Below are 19,286 nucleotides of genomic sequence, written 5' to 3' on the forward strand. Positions count from 1 at the left end.
ACCTCACCTCTGGAATTCAGCTCCTTTGCCCATGTTTGGACCAAGGCTGTAATGAGGTCAGCAGCCAAGTGGTCTTGGCGGAACCCAAACTGAGCATCAGTGAGCAGGTTATTGGTGAGTAAGTGCCGCTTGATAGCACTGTCGATGACACCTTCTATCACTTTGCTGATGATTGAGTGTAGACTGATGCGGCAGTAATTGGCCGGATTGGATTTGTCCTGCTTTTTGTGGAAAGGACACACCTGGGCAGTTTTCCACATTGTTGGATAGATGCCAGTGTTGTAGCTGTACTGGAATAGCTTGGCTAGAGGCGCGGTTAGTTCTGGAGCACAAGTCTTCAGCACGACAGCCAGGATGTTATCAGGATCCATATCCTTTGCTGTATCCAGTGTGCTCAGCCGTTTCTTGATATCACGTGGAGTGAATCGAATTGGCTGAAGACTGGCTTCTGTGATGGTGGGGACCACAGGAGGAGGCCGATATGGATCATCCACTCGGCACTTCTGGCTGAAGATGGTTGCAAACGCTTCAGCCTTGTCTTCTGCAGTCACGTGCTGGGCTCCACCATCATTGGGATATTCATTGAGCCTCCTCCTCCCATTAGTTGTTTAATGGTCGACCATCATTCACGACTGGATTTGGCAGGACTGCAGAGCTTTGATCTGATCTGTTGATTGTGGGATCGCTTAGCCCTGTCTATAGCATGCTGCTTCCGCTTTTTAGCATGCATGTAGTCCTGTGTTGCAGCTTCCCCAGGTTGGCGCCTCATTTTTAGGTACGCCTGGTGCTGCTCCTGGCATGCTCTTCTACACTCCTTATTGAACCAGGGTTGGTCCCCTGGCTTGGTGGTAATGGTAGAGTGAGGGATATGCCAGGCCATGAGGTTACAGATTGTGGTGGAATACAATTCTGCTGCTGCTGCTGATGGCCCACAGCACCTCATGGATGCCCAGTTTTGAGCTGCTAGATCTGTTCTGAATCTATCCCATTTAGCACGGTGGTAGTGCCACACAACATGATGGAGGGTGTCCTCAGTGTGAAGACGGGACTTCGTCTCCACAATGACTGTGCGGTGGTCACTGCTACCAATACTGTCATGGACAGATGCATCTGCGACAGGTAGATTGGTGAGGACGAGGTCAAGTAGGTTTTTCCCTCGTGTTGGTTCTCTCAGCACCTGTCGCAGGCCCAGACTGGCAGCTATGTCCTTCAGGACCCGACCAGCTCGGTCAGTAGTGGTGCTACCGAGCCACTCTTGGTGATGGACATTGAAGTCCCCCACCCAGAGTACATTCTGTGCCCTTGCTACTCTCAGTGCTTCTTCCAAGTGGTGTTCAACATGGCAGAGTACTGATTCATCAGCTGAGGGAGGGCGGTAGGTGGTAATCAGTAGGAGGTTTCCTTGCCCATGCTTGACCTGAAACCATGAGACTTCATGGGGTCCAGAGTCAATGTTGGGGACTCCCAGGGCCACTCCTTCCTGACAGTATACCACTGTGCCGCCACCCCTGGTGGCTCTGTCCTGCCAGTGGGACAGGACAGACTGGAGTCACATATAGGCCCGACCAGGTAAGGATGGCAGATTTCCCTCCCTAAAGGACATTATTATATGATAATATATTATGAGGGAAAAACAAGTATGTTGTTGGAATTTTGGACACACTTGATCTGAATAAATTAATATCAGGACCCAGGTAATAAATATGACAATATTGCAGAAACATTACAGCTGCATGTTTTGAGGGTGAGCAGGCATCATGCTGAAGGGCTGGCATGGAGGGGAAAGGAAGACACTGAAGAATGAAGTGAGAAAGAAAACATTGATGTTTAACATGAGGTACGGAGTGAGATTCGGAGACAGATCAAGCAAGATAGAGACATTGCGATACATGTCTCAAAGAAAGAAAAGAAAGCCTTGAAATTACATCGTGCTTTTCACAACCTCAGGGTGTCCCAAAGTGCTTTAGAGCCAATGAAATACTTGTGAAATGCAGTCACTGTTGTAATGTGGGAAATGCGGCAGCCAATTTGTAAGGTCCAACAAACAGCAATATGATAATGACCAGACAATTTGTTTTTTAGTGATGTTGGTCGAGAGATAAATATTGACCAGAACACCAGGGAAAAACTCCCCTAATCTACTTCGAAATAGTGCCACAAAATCTTTTTTGTCCACTTGAGACAGCAGACGGGGCCTCGGTTTAACATCTCATCTTAAAAACGGCACCTCCGACGGTGGAGTACTGCACGGGAGTGTCAGCCTGGATTTTGTGCTCAAGTCTCTGGAGTGGGACTTGAACCCACAACCTTCTGACTCAGACGCGAGAGCATCTACCACTGAGTCACCGCACAGGGATCCTACAGCACAAAAAAGTGCCTAAATATGGGATTAAAATGTTGACTAGAAGCAAGTGAGAGGTTTGGCCTCAACACTGTCACCAGCTTCAGCAATTCTCTCAACCAGTCAAAGATGAAGTTTGTATTTCTTCACCCCCATGATCAAATACCTGCTGCCACTTTCTTGGTTGAGGAGTCAGAGCGTTACTCCCAGATCTCATATCCCAGCAAGAGTCAGCACTTTTAGAATGAGGGAGAAAATTGGGGGGGAAAATAAAAGCAACGAGGTAATACGTTCTGTGTATATATTCCAAAATTCAAATGTCCATTCTGTTCATCATATGCAAAAGCTTAGCTGAACACTCTGCTGTTCTTGGTCGTCCCCCTTTCTCTCAGCTACTTACATCATCAGCAAAGTACCACAGTGCTTTCTGGTTGTCGCCTTTGGCTGAGTACAGGAGGCCCAGGTTTCGGTACAATTTGTATTGGACGGCATTAACGCACTCTGTGGTCCTCATCACTGTCCACTGAGCCTGAGAGAGGTATTCTTCTGCTTCAACTAACTGCCCAAGGCCTGAGCAACATTCAGTGCACAAAAAGATTAAATTACTGACTGAACATTAATACAACAAACCTTAAAAATATAAATACACCTCCCCCTATATCTCAGTCAGTGAAGGTATTATTAGATGTAGCACTAAGCCATACAGAGTAGGAGGTCCCAGATTTATCTGGTCTGCTGAGCGAGAAGGCCTCAGCTGGTGAACAACAGGTCTGGGCACTTACTATCTAGTGACCCTTGACAGAAATTTTGGATGTTAGGTGATGTCAGTATCAGGTTCCACTGTGATGTCTCCACGGTCAAATAGCCTGCTGACACTAACTGTCTAGGCTCATACATGAAGAATAGCCGCTTGGGTGAGGTACTGGAGGAATGCTGGCACTAGGTGACAGCGTCTTACTAAGACCTCAGAAATCCCAGTGTATCTCATTCATGAGAAAAACATGGTTGTGGGTGCCCAAGTATGTGCAAATAACAGAACAAAGTTTTGATTAATGATTAGAAAGCTCTTGGCAATGTGTGGTATTGTAAGGGAGCGTAAGAAAGCGCATCTCCGCCATTCTATTGGTTATCAGAAAATTAATTCACAGCTAAGGGGTCAAAATTCCTCAGATTTCTCCCACTTTAACGAAAGTTTGGCGAGAAACCTATTTACGCGTGTAAACGGGGATTCCGCTTAAGTTACGATGGCGGAGTGGAAAAAGCCCCGAGGAAATTCACCACAAAGGAATTATGGAAGGGAGCAGAAAAGATTTTTGAGGCATTACATTTTTTTAAAAGCTTTCATTCTTTCAATGAAAGTATGCCTCACTGTGGGACCCACTACGTAATGACAAAAATGGAAGCAACAAACTGAAAATGTGAAAAGCAGAGGCAATGGGTGACACCTTACTCCCTATATCATTTTGCGGACACATGACCATCCACAGCAACAAATCAGATCGTAGAAATAGGGAAAATAATGAGGTAAGATAGGCGTTACTCACAGCAGTAGATATCACCCAGACCCACCTCCACACCAGTGAAAACCAATTACGTGCACTCTCCATCATTAAGCAAAGATTTCCCAGAGAATATTTAGATATCTCCCCTGCGGAGGCTGCATTTCATTTCCCCCTCAGCAGCCCAGTGAGCAGGGATCATTAACTCCACCATCCCACTCAGCAGATCAGCACCAACTCTCCCCACCTCCCCTCACTGACCAGAGATTTCAGCATCCCCAAAAACCAGAGATGAAACATTCGATGCCCAAGAATGCATTCATTGATTAATTGTCAGTAACGAAGGAGTGGAAGCCTACAAACCAGAGTAATAATCATCTGACCTTCTCTACCAACCAAGGTAAGAAATTCCAAACTCTTGGGCAAACAAAGTGAACAGGAAAGCCTCCCCACACACTCACCAGAGACGGATCGTGATCCCCTCCCCCTCCCTTGAGCTGAAACAGTATGCCTCTTCCAGCCCCTCAGCTGGATGCAACTTAGTGCTACCCAGGCCTGAGCTGAAAACCTACCTCTGTAACAACCCTTTCACGCCAGAAGAAAAACGTGATCCCCCTCTCCCCCCAAGATGGAATTGGGCCCAGGTACAGTGCAGATCCCCTCACCCACTGTCCTCCTCCTCTCAATTTATTCCCTTCCCTTGCCCACCTACCCCTCCTATTCCGCTCCCATTGCCCCGCTATGTTGAAATGGACACTGGCCCAGTGCCACACATCCCTTCATTGTCTTCTGTCCATTGGAAAAGCATTATGAATGCATCAACATTTAGCTGCAGTACCAGTTACACCTATTGGTGGCAGTGTAATAGAAGTTTTCAATGTTAAATGTCATAACATTATCTGCTAATAGCTGATCATGTACCGAAAGTGGATCTTAAAATAAATCCAAAGGTCGCTGTGGAACAAACTAATTTTTGAAACTCCACTGAGGTAGAGAGCAGACATGTGGATAAAGGAACTGTAAGGGAAGGCAAGAAATGAAGAGTAGAAGAAAATTGGAAACTTCTTTAAAATGTGTTGCCTCTGTACTCTTCTGGTGTAACCAAAAAAAAATGTAAGCCTCTGTAAGGAAATGGGATGGTCACTAATTGTTCCTAGTGTACCCTGGGTAAGGAGAATGCAGAAACACATTTTATTGTTGGCATTAGTGGTGGCAAATAGAACACTTTCCCATTTATGGTGCCCAAGAGACACAGAAGATTCTGGTCCGTGTTTTTATATTTTTAAGTTATATTTTATATATTCAAGTTGTTTTTGTTTCCTTTGATATTTCCTGTGGCACACACTGTTCCTCAGTGAGAGGGCAGATCGTATGGAGGTGAGTCCTCAATGAACTGTTTCCTTGCAGTAGCTGCACAGGGTACTGCCAGAGGGCCCAGAACAGGCTGTGTACTCATTCCTTTGGGGACAGATACCCAGTGGGACCTAGAGATACCAATGGGAAGAAAATCAAGGGTGTACACCCTACGCTGAGGAGTACATATCCTCATTAACAATCAAGTATAATCTTGATACAGCACTGCATATTCTCCCCTTTGAATGATTGAACAATATATTAGCTTGTGGAACACAGGAACAGGAGAAGGCTATTCAGCTCCTCAAGCCTGTTCTGCCATTCAATTTGATCATGGCTGACCTGTATTTTAATTCCATCTACCCGCCTTGGTTCTGTAATATCCTTGCCTAACAAAAATTTATCAATCTCAGTTCTGAAATTTTCAATTGACTCCCAGCCTCAACAGCTTTTACAGGGAAAGAGTTCCAGATTTCCATTACCCTTTGTGTGAAGAAGTGCTTCCTGATATTACCCTTAAATGGCATCGTTCTCATTTTAATTTTATGACCCCTTGTTCTGGACTGACTGAGGAAATAGCTTTTCTGTATCGACCATATCAACTCCTTTAATCATCTTAAACACTTCAATTAGGCCACCCTTTAATCTTCTATACTCAACTGAATAAATGCCTAGTCTATGCAACTTGCCCTCAGAATCTAACCTTTTTAGCCCAGGTATCATTCTGGTGAATCTGCACTGCACCCCCTCCAATTTTGAATGATAAGGGAGTCGAGGGTTATGGGGAGCGGGCAGGGAAGTGGAGTTGAGGCCAAGATCAGATCAGCCATGATCTTATTGAATGGCGGAGCAGGCTTGAGGGGCCAAATGACTACTCCCGCTCCTACGACTTATGTTCTTATATATCCTTCCTGAGGTGCTCTGACCAGAACTGCACTACTCTAAATGAGGCCTAACCAGAACTTTCTATAACTGTAACATAACTTCCATCCCATTGTATTCCAGTCCCCTTGAGATAAAGGCCAAAGTTCCATTAGCCTTTTTAATTAGTTTTGTACCTATCCACTAGCTTTTAGTTATTTCTGTTCTTGCACCCCTAAATCTCTGTGCTCCTCCACAGTTCCTAGCTTCTCACCATTTAGAAAATAATTGGATCTGTCTTTCTTAGGTCCAAAGTGGATGACCTTGCACAGTTTAGGCTGATGCAGTTTAATAATTGTACAGTTCCACACAGGTGACAAGCCCCCCATAACACCCAAGACATTCTTACCAATACTGGCCTCTGCTAAGAGTAATTGAGATGGCACTAGTTCAGCAGAGGTGCTGCCATAAACAGCGGTCGCAAAGCGCAGAGACTGCAAGGCTCCAGGGACAGCTTCCTCGTGTTTACCCTCGAAAAGAAGCTTCTGGGCCACCGTCCGTGTCAGCTCAATGAGGTGTTTCTGTAAAACAGCAAAATGTCAAATGTCAAGCATCAACAATAAATGTTGAGATTTTTTTTGTTCAAAGGAATTATTCTAACGTAGCAGCCAGTTAATAGAATTACTGAGAGGCACCAGGCACAAGACAGTCAATGAAAGAAGCTACATTTGTTTGTTCCAATTTTCCCATCTCCTCCCTTGAAGGCTCTTCTATGTACACAGCATGGCAGCACTCCATTACTGCACCAAGTGCCATTCTTCATGTGTAAGCCTAGACAGTGAGTGTTGGCAGGCTATTCTGTAAATGAATAGCCATATTTCAGAAAAATACACCATCCTATGAACAGAATTTTGACTTTATTAAAACATGGCAAACTGAGGTTAAAAATCTAAAAGCCTCAACAACACGAGCTGTAAACAGAATACAGGCTTCTGAGATAAGATGAAGTGTTGACACAAAGCTGTAAACACCATACAAGCTTTTGAAATGGGAATAGTTGTTGATACTAAAACAGTGGCCCTATTGAAGAAGCAAAGGGTTGCTTCCAGAAAGTCTGCAGTTTGGGAGAAACACAATACCATTACCCAGTTTAAAGTGTTATAAACTAACACTTCAAACAGAAACACAGAACATTAAAGAATCATGTGCCTTTGATAAATATGACATCAAATGAAAGACAGGAGACATAATTCTTAATAGTAGCTAAGAAATGCATAGAACACCCTAGTTGAAGTGTTTTTAATTTACATGTTGTAAAAGGTACAAACAGAAGACTTTGTAAATATTACATCAATAGGTGCACCAAGTAATCACATGGTTTTTGTATTGAACTTGGAACAGTTAGGAGACACGACGTCTGCTTATAACCAGCTGAGGTGATTTAAGAATTGAATGGAAGAAATTCGTAAGAATGGCATCAAATAGCTACATCTGTCATAACCATTTTTTATGATAAAGTTTTGAACACCTAAAGGTAGAGACAGAAGTCTGCAAGTTAACAGCTGAATTGACGGTAAGAGTAGAAAGAAGTCAACAGAAATATGACTAGAGATAATTAGCTTATATCAGCAGAAAACTTCAAAGGATATACCACTGAGAAAGAGTATAGAATATGGAACTTTCAGATAGGAAGCCAGATGTCGCTGAAAGGGGCAAAGCGATTCTCTCACTCTTCAGAGGCAGGCTCTGTAAGTTTTTAACTCTGAGTCTCGGGGATCAAAAAGGTACTTTTATTTGATTTTGATGGATATCCTGGATTAGAAATAAGTAAGAAATGTAAAAATGTAACGAAGTTAAGATTTGAGAATAAGAATTGTAAGCTATTGGTTTTTAGAACTGTTAATGTTGCGACTGAAATCACCAGCTGTTAAATATATGTCGGTTCTTTAATAAATCTATATTTTTTTAGAATTGTCTCAGAGTACTTCTGTATCAAACTCGCAAACTCAATCTCTGTACACTCTTTGGTGAGGAGTTACAGAATTCTGGGGGAGTATTCCGGATCCTCATAATATCCGGAAGGTTACAGTCTAGTTAAACTTATTAAAAGTGCTATCTGGAGGACGGTAACATCTTCAAGTCATTCCTTTCCTTTAGGGAGAGATAGTCTGGAACTTTAGACCCAATTAAGCGTCTTATAGGATTCGGCTATCTCTAACTTTAGTTGAAGGTGAACGTCTGGGGAATACGCCTGATTCGGGGTAGCCCGAAAAGGGCTAGGACTAGTAATTATCCCTTCAATTCAACTGTGGAAAAGTATCACAGCTGAGTCTGATCCTATACTTATCAATGCACTTTCCTTCAAGGGTCACTGAATAACAATCAGGAGTGAGAGCGCTGGCTGATTTTTTTTTACCCTTATTAATGCAGGGACATTTTGGCCAATTGTAGTGTCCCAAAAATGGGTGACAAACATATTCAATGAATAGTGTTAAAATAGTTAAGGATGAAGTTGAAAGGCACTTAGGAGTCTAGGTTGACTTGATACTCAATATACCCAACTAATGCAGAGCAACGAGCAACAAAATGAATACATTATTAAACTATATAACCAAATGAGTATAATGCAAGTCATGATCAAACTGTATAGTGCTCTCATCAGACCACACCTTGGGTACTGTGTCCAATTCTAGTCTTAGGACGGAAGGGAGACAATGAAGTTTGGGAGGCAGTGCAAAGAAAAGCCATGAGGCTGATCTCTAGTGTTTAATTTTAAATTAATTAAAATTACATTTTTTAAATTAATGGTGGTCCACTGATGCTTAGCAGGTAAAGCCACCACCCTGTGTAGCACTATGTCATACAGATCAGAAGAACCCAGATTTGATCCTCAGTCCGTTCTGAGTTGACTGATCTTTGCTGGGCAACAGAGCACAAGATAATTACATAGGAGGATGCGCAGGAGGGCAGAATTGGAGGAGCGCAGAGATCTCGAAGGGCTGTGGGCTGGAGGAGGTTACAGGGATAAGGAGGGGCGAGGCCATGGAGGGATTTGAAAACGAGGATGAGAATTTTAAAACTGAGGCAATGCCGGACCGGGAGCCAATGTAGGTCAGCGAACATCGGGGTGATGGGTGAATGGGACTTGGTGCGAGTTAGGACACGGGCAGTGAGCACAGGGGTGATGGGTGAATGGGACTTGGTGCGAGTTAGGACACGGGCAGTGAGCACAGGGGGTGATGGGTGAATGGGACTTGGTGCGAGTTAGGACACGGGCAGTGAGCACAGGGGTGATGGGTGAATGGGACTTGGTGCGAGTTAGGACACGGGGCAGTGAGCACAGGGGGTGATGGGTGAATGGGACTTGGTGCGAGTTAGGACACGGGGCAGTGAGCACAGGGGTGATGGGTGAACGGGACTTGGTGCGAGTTAGGACACGGGGCAGTGAGCACAGGGGTGATGGGTGAATGGGACTTGGTGCGAGTTAGGACACGGGCAGTGAGCACAGGGGTGATGGGTGAACGGGACTTGGTGCGAGTTAGGACACGGGGCAGTGAGCACAGGGGTGATGGGTGAATGGGACTTGGTGCGAGTTAGGACAGGGGGCAGTGAGCACAGGGGTGATGGGTGAATGGGACTTGGTGCGAGTTAGGACACGGGCAGTGAGCACAGGGGTGATGGGTGAATGGGACTTGGTGCGAGTTAGGACACGGGGCAGTGAGCACAGGGGGTGATGGGTGAATGGGACTTGGTGCGAGTTTGGACTCGGGCAGTGAGCACAGGGGTGATGGGTGAACGGGACTTGGTGCGAGTTAGGACACGGGGCAGTGAGCACAGGGGGTGATGGGTGAATGGGACTTGGTGCGAGTTAGGACACGGGGCAGTGAGCACAGGGGTGGTGGGTGAATGGGACTTGGTGTGAGTTAGGACACGGGGCAGTGAGCACGGGGTGATGGGTGAACGGGACTTGGTGCGAGTTTGGACATGGGCAGCGAGCACAGGGGTGATGGGTGAACGGGACTGGGTGTGAGTTAGGACACGGGGCAGTGAGCACAGGGGGTGATGGGTGAATGGGACTTGGTGCGAGTTAGGACACGGGGCAGTGAGCACAGGGGGTGATGGGTGAACGGGACTTGGTGCGAGTTAGGACACGGGGCAGTGAGCACAGGGGGTGATGGGTGAACGGGACTTGGTGCGAGTTTGGACACGGGCAGTGAGCACAGGGGGTGATGGGTGAATGGGACTTGGTGCGAGTTAGGACACGGGGCAGTGAGCACAGGGGGTGATGGGTGAACGGGACTTGGTGCGAGTTAGGACACGGGGCAGTGAGCACAGGGGGTGATGGGTGAACGGGACTTGGTGCGAGTTAGGACACGGGCAGTGAGCACAGGGGGTGATGGGTGAACGGGACTTGGTGCGAGTTAGGACACGGGGCAGTGAGCACAGGGGGTGATGGGTGAACGGGACTTGGTGCGAGTTAGGACACGGGGCAGTGAGCACGGGGTGATGGGTGAATGGGACTTGGTGCGAGTTAGGACACGGGGCAGTGAGCACAGGGGGTGATGGGTGAACGGGACTTGGTGCGAGTTAGGACACGGGGCAGTGAGCACAGGGGTGATGGGTGAACGGGACTTGGTGCGGGTTAGGACACGGGCAGTGAGCACAGGGGGTGATGGGTGAATGGGACTGGGTGTGAGTTAGGACACGGGCAGTGAGCACAGGGGGTGATGGGTGAATGGGACTGGGTGTGAGTTAGGACACGGGCAGTGAGCACAGGGGGTGATGGGTGAATGGGACTGGGTGTGAGTTAGGACACGGGACAGTGAGCACAGGGGGTGATGGGTGAACGGGACTTGGTGTGAGTTAGGACACGGGGCAGTGAGCACAGGGGGTGATGGGTGAACGGGACTTGGTGCGAGTTAGGACACGGGGCAGTGAGCACAGGGGGTGATGGGTGAACGGGACTTGGTGCGAGTTAGGATACGGGCAGCAGAGTTTTGGATGAGCTCAAGTTTATGGAGCGTGGCAGATGGGAGGCCGGCCAGGAGAGCGTTGGAATAGTCAAGTCCAGAGGTAACAGGCATGGATGAGGGTTTCAGCAGCGGATGAGCTGAGGCAGGGGCGGAGTCGGGCGATGTTACGGAGGTGGAAATAGGCAGTCTTGGTGATGGAGCGGATATGCACTCAGTAGCTCACCTCAGGGTCAAATACAACTCCAAGGTTGCGCACAAGGCCAAGACATGAGCACATATACTAGGCTGACACTCCAGTGCAGTACTGAGGGAATGCTGCATTGTTGAGGGTGCCATTTTTGGATGAGATATTAAACCGAGGCCTTGTCTCTTGATTGGGTGGATGTAAAATATTTATGGCACTATTGGAAGAGCACTCGTCATCCACTACAGTCACTGTGGGACCTTGCTGTGTAAAAACTGGCCGCCATGTTTGCCTAACTCCTGGCTGGCCTCCCACGTTCTACCCTACGTAAACTTGATGTCATCCAAGACTCGGCTGCCCGTGTCCTAACTCGCACCAAGTCCCGTTCACCCATCACCCCTGTGCTTGCTGACCTACATTGGCTCCGGTTAAGCAACGCCTCGATTACAAAATTCTCATTCTTGTTTTCAAATCCCTCCATAGCCTCGCCCCTCCCTGTCTCTGTAATCTCCTCCAGCCCCACAACGCCCCGAGATATCTGTGCTCCTCTAATTCTGCCCTCTTGAGCATCCCTGATTATAATCGCTCAACCACTGGTGGCCGTGCCTTCTGTTGCCTGGGCCCTAAACTCTGGAATTCCCTGCCTAAACCTCTGCTCCAATAAAGAGCCAGAAATGCAGTTTCAGAAGCATACCCTCCACTACAATATGACAATTTTAATTTCCCACACTCACCAGCCTTGTCACTTTTCCAAGGGAACAGGAGGGGAGGCAGTTTTGTGTTGTGAATGCCCGCACATTAGAAGCTGGGCTGCGACACAGACTCATTTCATGTTGGACCGACACAACTGAGTTGGCTATTTTTATCACCTTAGTTTGAGCTACAGTGGATTCAAACCTATATTCCTGCCTCTAGTGAAATACATAAACAGAAGTTACAGGAATAGAGAAAATGGAAAAATACTTTTGTCTAAAGCCATTTGGTGTAAAACCCACGTAAAATGGGTGTAAACAGCTGAACTACCTGGAAACTTTAAAAAAGGTTCATCAGCCTGCACTCTTCAACAGCTGACTTGGGGGCCACCAGGTACGACGGGAGGAACCGAGCTTGGCTCTTTCACTTCCTTCTCAAATAACTGCAATAATTTTCCTGTACTTTTACAGACCACTCGAGCACCATCTGTACCAAAGGGTAGCAGAGCAGGGCCCCATCAGGTTTAAAATGTAGACCTCCAAGCCCTCTTGTTTCTGCTAATTCTATTTCTTAATAAATCGGATTGTAGCTTAAGAATGTCATATAGTATTTTTTTCCATCAAGTGAAGAGGCCTGGAGAGCCTGAAGTATCTTATGCTGTATTCAGTGAGCTTGTCGGCTTATTGTTCACGCTAGTCACACTGCCTCGCATTACTTCACGCATAAGGTCACATTCTGGTTGATGGGAAGCCCGACTGTGGATGCGGCCCTTTTCACTGGGCACTGTATTTTTAAGGTCTACTTAATCTGCCGAAAACCCAGCCCTCCCTCTCCACAAACAGCACCACAGGTTATTATAGAGAGTGCAGCAAGCCTCTGTTCCAATCGTTGTTTCTGTTACTCAGTATTGATCTGTCTGATTGATTGGTTTTGTTTCCAGTATCTCTATTCAGAACACACTGCTGCCTGATGAGAACGGGGGAGGGGTAATTGATATTACTATGGATTCATATTCCCTCTGTAAAGCCCAGTGCACATGATGAAAGGTAAGGAATGACATCATCTCTGGGGTTCGTTCATTAGTGGCATTTGATCTGTCCATTACCAGCTGCTGCCATTTTTAAAATATCATAAGAACATAAGAAATAGGAGCAGGAGTAGGCCATTCGGCCCCTCGAGCCTGCTCCACCATTCAATAAGATCATGGCTGATCTTCTACGTCAACTCCGCCTTCTCGCACTATCCCTTAATATCAAAAAATCTATCGATCTCTGTCTTGAATATACTCAACGACTGAGCATCATTTTGAATGCTTACCAATGACTCAGTTGGTAAAGGCACTGCCCAGTGAGAGGCTGAGCAATATAGACTGGCAAGGTCCTAGGTTCAATCCCCAATCTGTGCTGAGTTAGATGATATCAGGAAGGATAGGAATGGGAGTACTAAAATTCACTTCAGCACCCTGAGTTAAGGAGGGGAAAAAAGTTTCTACTCCGGTTCACAATCCAGTGACCCTCCTGCTGTAGATGTACTAATATGGACCTCAGGTATAGACAGGATTTGACCTGGTTGTACTAACACCCTGGTCAATATCCTGCAAACACTCACTGTCTAGGAACACATATGCAGAAAGGGCTGCTGGTTCCCATGAAACTATATCCCCAGCATGAGTCAGTGCCTTCAGGAGAAAATTGGAGGAAGAAAAATATCTCAATAAATATGAAAGCAGCTCACTGTTTACCTGTCTCTGCACCATCTGCTCATCGCTGTGTTCTCTCTCTTTCGCAGAGCTGAAGAACGGTGGCGGTGTCCGTATTGGAATCAGGAGCTGGCAAATCTTTTCATGGATCCCATTCCAGTCTGCCTCTTGGTGCAGTAAGTCACTGAGAGAAGACAATTACAGGCACATATTCTTGATATGTCATCCTTAAAAAAAATAACATACACATGCTGGCACAGCCTGAGAAATACAAATGTACATCAAGTGAACGAACTTGCTTTTATGTTGCGTTTTATCATATCTCAGCAACGTCCCAAAGCACATCCCATACAATATATTACTTTGTGATAGTCACTGTTGCTTTGTAGATAATTTGTAGGGATGGGCAATAAATGTTGGCCTTGCCAGCGACGCCCACATCCCATGAATGAATTAAAAAAATTATTACAGTAGCTGTTGTATGAACGCATTCAAACATATAATCAGGCAGACAGGCTTCTAACTGCGATGTTCTCTTTATTCTCTAAAATGGCTGACTGCTGCTTTCCCGGGTAATTCCCATAATGCAATGCCCATTACATTACCGTATTTACTGGTGTTAAACTCGCACATTACATTACCGTATTGACTGGTGTCAAACTCGCAATCAATACACGACATCAGCCATTTTGCACATAACAATGTCCTATAAGCAGCAGTGAGACAAATGACTGATGAATCTGTTTTTGATGTTGGTTGAGGGTGGAATGTTGGCCAAGAGAACTCGCTGCTTTTCTTCGAATAGTGCCATGGGATCTTTAACATCCAACAGAACAATTGGAACAGGCAGACAGGCTTAACCTGACATATGAAACACCTCAGATAATGCAGCATATCTTCTGTACTGCACTGAAGTGCCAGCCTAGATTAAGTGCCCAAGTCCTGGAGTGAACTTACAACCATCTGATTCAAAGGCAAGAGTGCTACCAAATGAGCCAAGTTGACACTTAAATGTGGGCTCGTCCCTTCAATTCCACGTACAGTTCATGATCTCAAACCTACTATTGTACAGAAGCATTGAGCAAAGCCCAGGTAAGTCTACTTGGAAGGAGGAGAAACTGGAGGCAGCATCACTCCAAAGCACTTGCATCTGCATAAGTCTGGGAATGGCTGAAAGTCAGCAGTTCTTGTGAACAGGCAGTGCATGATGCAGGAGAGATGAAAGGGATCAAAATGCAAACCTAGGAAAGCACTCCCGGCTGCATAGGTCTGAGATTTTCAGTTTTTGACACCATTGCGACCGCCCCAAGTCAAACTGGCAACTTGTCGCAGCATGTGAGCAGCTTAGTGCAGTCTGATACAACACTGTCCGGTTTCCAAAGTTACGCTAATTTGAAATATAGGATTTCAAAAAGTTTGTTTGCAACTTCAATAACCACCAATACATAGGGAATGGTTTCAATTTCAATTTGTAAACACATTGTAGTGTATGTACCTTTAAGAGAGAACTACATTTACAGCTCCTGTATACTGTAGTACCGGCAGTGACCACACCTGTATATAAGCCTTGAGCATGCCTCTGTACTGTTAGTCTTTAGACTACCCTCCTCCAGTAAACACCTGTTGATTGTTAATTTACAGCCTCCGTCTAGTTATTGGAAAACATCATACTTTAAGAATCACGGATTCAACAGTGGCGACGAGGTCGATTCGAATCTACCTGCAACTCTGCATTTCCTTTCAAGGATTCGCTCCGGGAGGACGGTGGAAGAATGTCGAGGTCAGAAGCACGGGCGTCGACCACGAGAAACCGCCCAGTCATCCGGCAGAGAGTGAACATCGCAGGGGAGGCTGTTGAGAGCTGGGCTTGGTTCTCCAGCCACGACGATCCAGCAACAGACTGGCAACAGGTACAGCGCAGACCCTTCCCGGACAGCGGCGGCTGGAGCCGACCGACGGCACAGAAAAGGCCGAGCAGCGTTGACGGGGTAAGAGAGAGGGTGAAGCACACAGGGCGCAGCCGGGGGTTGAAAACCGAGCGGCGTCGACGGAAAACAAAAAGAGAGAGAGGGTAAAGCAGCAGCCGGGGTTCAGGACCGAGCGGCGGCAACAAGAGAGGCGCACAGGAGAACGCGCAGAGCACAGCCAGGGCTCAAGGGCTGAACAGCATCCGCGGGGGAAAGAAAGGAAGCACGGGAGACGCCATTGAGCCGCGGAGAAGAAGGGGGAGCGCGGGAGACACCATTTTGTGCCAGCGGAGAAGAAGGGAGAGCGCAGGAGACGCCATTTTAGACAGTTTAATCACATCCAGGGATGCCGAAGAGTGGCAGTATCGCTGCGTTCGACAATGAAGTCGGAGATTGGGCGACATATGTGGAACGCATTGAGGTGTACTGCAGGGCGAATGAAGTGCCAGATGCTAGGAAAGCACTGGTTTTGTTGAATTCCATGGGTGCAAAAACTTATGGCTTACTGCGAAACCTAATAACCCCAGAGAAGCCAGTGAATAAGAATTTCGAAAGCATAGTGGAAATCCTACAGGACCACTTAAACCCCACACCGCTGCTGATAGCAGAAAGATTTAAGTTCCACAAAAGGAACCAGCATAAAGACGAAAGTAATGCTGAGTACTTAACGGAACTGCGTAAGCTATCGAAACACTGCCAGTTTGGATTGGGACGAGCAGATACGTTAAGGGACAAGTTTGTGTGTGGGCTTCAAAGTGAAGGAACCCAGAAACGGCTTCTATCAGAAAAGGATCTTATGCTGGACAAGGCTTTCAGCATAGCAGTATCACATGAAGCAGCCACACGGGGCGCTGCAGAGATACAACGGAGACCGTAAGAATATGGCACCAATGAAATGTCATATGGAGCAGGGAAGTGTTATCGCTGCGGCAGAACAACACACGACCAGAAGGATTGTTGGTTCAAGGACCAAGTGTGCAGACAGTGTGGAAAAGCAGGACACATAGCAAGAGTCTGCAGGTCAGGGAAGAAAACCAGCAGCAAGAAATCTCCACAGGAGAAGTACAAAAAGGTACATAAGGTGATAGACAGTAGTTCAGACGAACAGAAAAGTGATACAGACTCCGGAAGCAAGGAGCTGGGTTGTCTGAAACTACATAAGGTAATCAAAATGGAGGATCACCAGACTATCTGGGTCACGCTCAAGATAGACGGAGTCCAAGTGAAAATGGAATTGGACACCGGATCAGCCCTAATAGTCATAAACCGAAGGGACTACAAGCGGCTATTTTCACATATACCCTTGAAAGCTACAGAGATTGTCTTGAAGACGTACACGGGGCAAAAAGTCTACCCCAAAGGAAAAATAAGGGTGAACGTGATATACAAAGGCCAGGAAATACCCAAAATGGACCTATATGTATTGCCAGATGGAGGACCACCCTAGGATGTGAATGGATCCGGAAGATACAATTAGATTGGCATTCCATACAGGCACTGAAGGTTGAGGCCAAAAAGGATGACGACGTCACACCTGGACGACTGTCAAAAATGCTAACTGACGCACAAGAAGTGTTCCAGGAGGGACTCGGAACACTAAAAGGCATAACAGCGACGATTAAAATAGAGGAAAATGCAAGCCCAAAGTTTTTTAAGGCCAGACCGGTGCCTTATGCGATCCGACCAGCCGCCGAAGCAGAGCTGGAAGGGTTGGAATGTTCAGGAATACTGTCCAAAGTAGACTGGAGCGAGTGGGCTACACCCATCGTTCCTGTAATGAAGAGGTCGTTGAGTAATACGCCTGGGGAACCAAAGAAGGTCCGCATCTGTGGGGATTTTAAGGTGACAGTGAACCCAGTCCTTCACACAGTACAATATCCACTTCCACGGATTGAGGATATTTTCGCCTCGCTATCTGGAGGTAAACACTTCACCAAAATTGATCTGGCCCAGGCGTACCTGCAAATGGAGGTAGAAGAAGCCTCAAAACAATACCTCACACTCAACACTCATAAAGGTCTCTACCAATACAACCGGCTGGTGTTCAGGGTAGCATCGGCTCCGGCTATTTGGCAAAGGGCAATGGATCAAGTCCTGCAAGGGATTCCAGGGACCCAGTGTTATTTGGACGACATCCTGGTCACGGGCGAAAATGACAGTGATCACCTCGCCAACCTGGAGAAGGTGCTCACTAGATTAAAGGAATATGGACTACGAGCTAATCGCCACAAGTGCGAGTTTTTCCAGAAGCAGATCTCGTATTGTGGCCACGTTATTGATGAAGAGGGGTTACATAAGTCCCCTGAAAAGATTGAGGCAGTAGTCAAGGCTCCAGCACCGGAAAATGTGTCACAACTGAGGTCGTTCCTCGGGCTGGTGAACTACTACCATAAGTTCTTACCAAATTTGTCTACAGTATTACACCCGCTGAACACCCTACTGCTAATGGGGGTACCATGGAAGTGGAATGACGAATGTAAACGAGCTTTCCAGAAGTGCAAAGAATTGATCACATCAAAAGAGGTGTTGGCCCATTTCAACCCAGCACTACCAATTCGGTTGGCATGTGATGCATCACCCTATGGTATTGGAGCGGTGCTGTCGCACAAATTCCCAGACAGGTTGGAGAGGCCAGTAGCCTTTGCGTCTCGGTCACTAACCTCAGCCGAGCGCAACTACGCCCAGATTGACAGGGAGGCCCTCAGCCTAGTATGGGGAGTAAAAAAATTCAACCACTATCTGCATGGGCAGAAGTTCACCTTGCTGACTGACCACCAACCACTTGTCTCCATCTTTAATCCAAAGAAGGGCGTTCCAGTGATGACTGCACAACGGCTACAAAGATGGTCCCTTTTTCTAGGGGCGAACCAATATGAAATAGAGTATAAGGGCACGAAACAGCATGGATACGCTGATGGGCTATCACGCCTGCCACTGCCTACTGTGGAGGAAGCACCAGCAGTGGACCCTATCGAAATATTTTATTCGTCGATAATTGAACGATTGCCAGTAACTAACGCGGATATAGAGAAGGAGACCCACAATGATCCGACACTGTCTCGGGTATATGACTTGACGGTGAAGGGATGGCCAACACATGGCGACTCACTGTTGCCAGCATTCTCATCCAGAAGAGAACAGCTGTCAGTATGCCAGGGGACAGTGATGTGTGGATCCCGAGTGGTAATTCCACCCAAGTTAAGGGAGAGAGTGCCCAATGAGCTTCACGAAGGCCATCTGGGAGGGGTGAAAATGAAAAGCCTTGCTAGGGCTTATGTGTGGTGGCCGGGGATCGATCAACAAATCGAGGACCTAACAAAGAGCTGCTCAGGGTGCCAGAAGGTCCAAAATGCACCACCACATGCCCCTGTACACCCATGGGAGTGGCCCTCCTCTCCATGGCAACGGGTGCATATTGATTTTGCTGGTCCATTCATGGACTCAATGTTCTTAATAGCAGTGGATGCGCACTCGAAATGGCCTGAGGTGATCAAAATGTCCTCAACCACTACAGAGAAAACGATTGCAGTCCTACGGACCATATTTGCCAGGAACGGCTTGCCAGAGCAGATTTGCTCTGATAACGGACCACAGTTTGTGTCCGAAGAGTTTCGGAAATTTATGAGAAGGAATGGGGTAAGGCATTACACATCCGCCCCGTATCACCCAACCGCAAATGGATTGGCTGAGAGGTTCGTACAAACCTTTAAAAAGGC

General features: G+C 46.8%; 1 protein-coding gene across 2 annotated transcripts in view; it reads right to left on the reverse strand.

Annotated features, from left to right (window-relative positions):
- Nucleotides 1-19,286, reverse strand: part of zmynd12 (zinc finger, MYND-type containing 12) — a 39,092-nt gene that overhangs the window by 9,393 nt on the left and 10,413 nt on the right. For both annotated transcript variants that reach the window (XM_085966955.1, XM_085966956.1), the window contains exons 3-5: nucleotides 13,646-13,787; nucleotides 6,464-6,635; nucleotides 2,742-2,911 (exon numbers count right to left, since the gene is read on the reverse strand). In XM_085966955.1, coding sequence (XP_085823081.1) covers nucleotides 2,742-2,911; nucleotides 6,464-6,635; nucleotides 13,646-13,787 — 484 coding nt within the window. The remainder of the gene's footprint in view (nucleotides 1-2,741; nucleotides 2,912-6,463; nucleotides 6,636-13,645; nucleotides 13,788-19,286) is intronic.

Source organism: Somniosus microcephalus, chromosome 25 (genome assembly GCF_052327205.1).
Source record: "Somniosus microcephalus isolate GS21.2 chromosome 25, FLI_Smic_1.0, whole genome shotgun sequence".
In the NCBI taxonomy this organism is placed as follows: domain Eukaryota; kingdom Metazoa; phylum Chordata; class Chondrichthyes; order Squaliformes; family Somniosidae; genus Somniosus; species Somniosus microcephalus.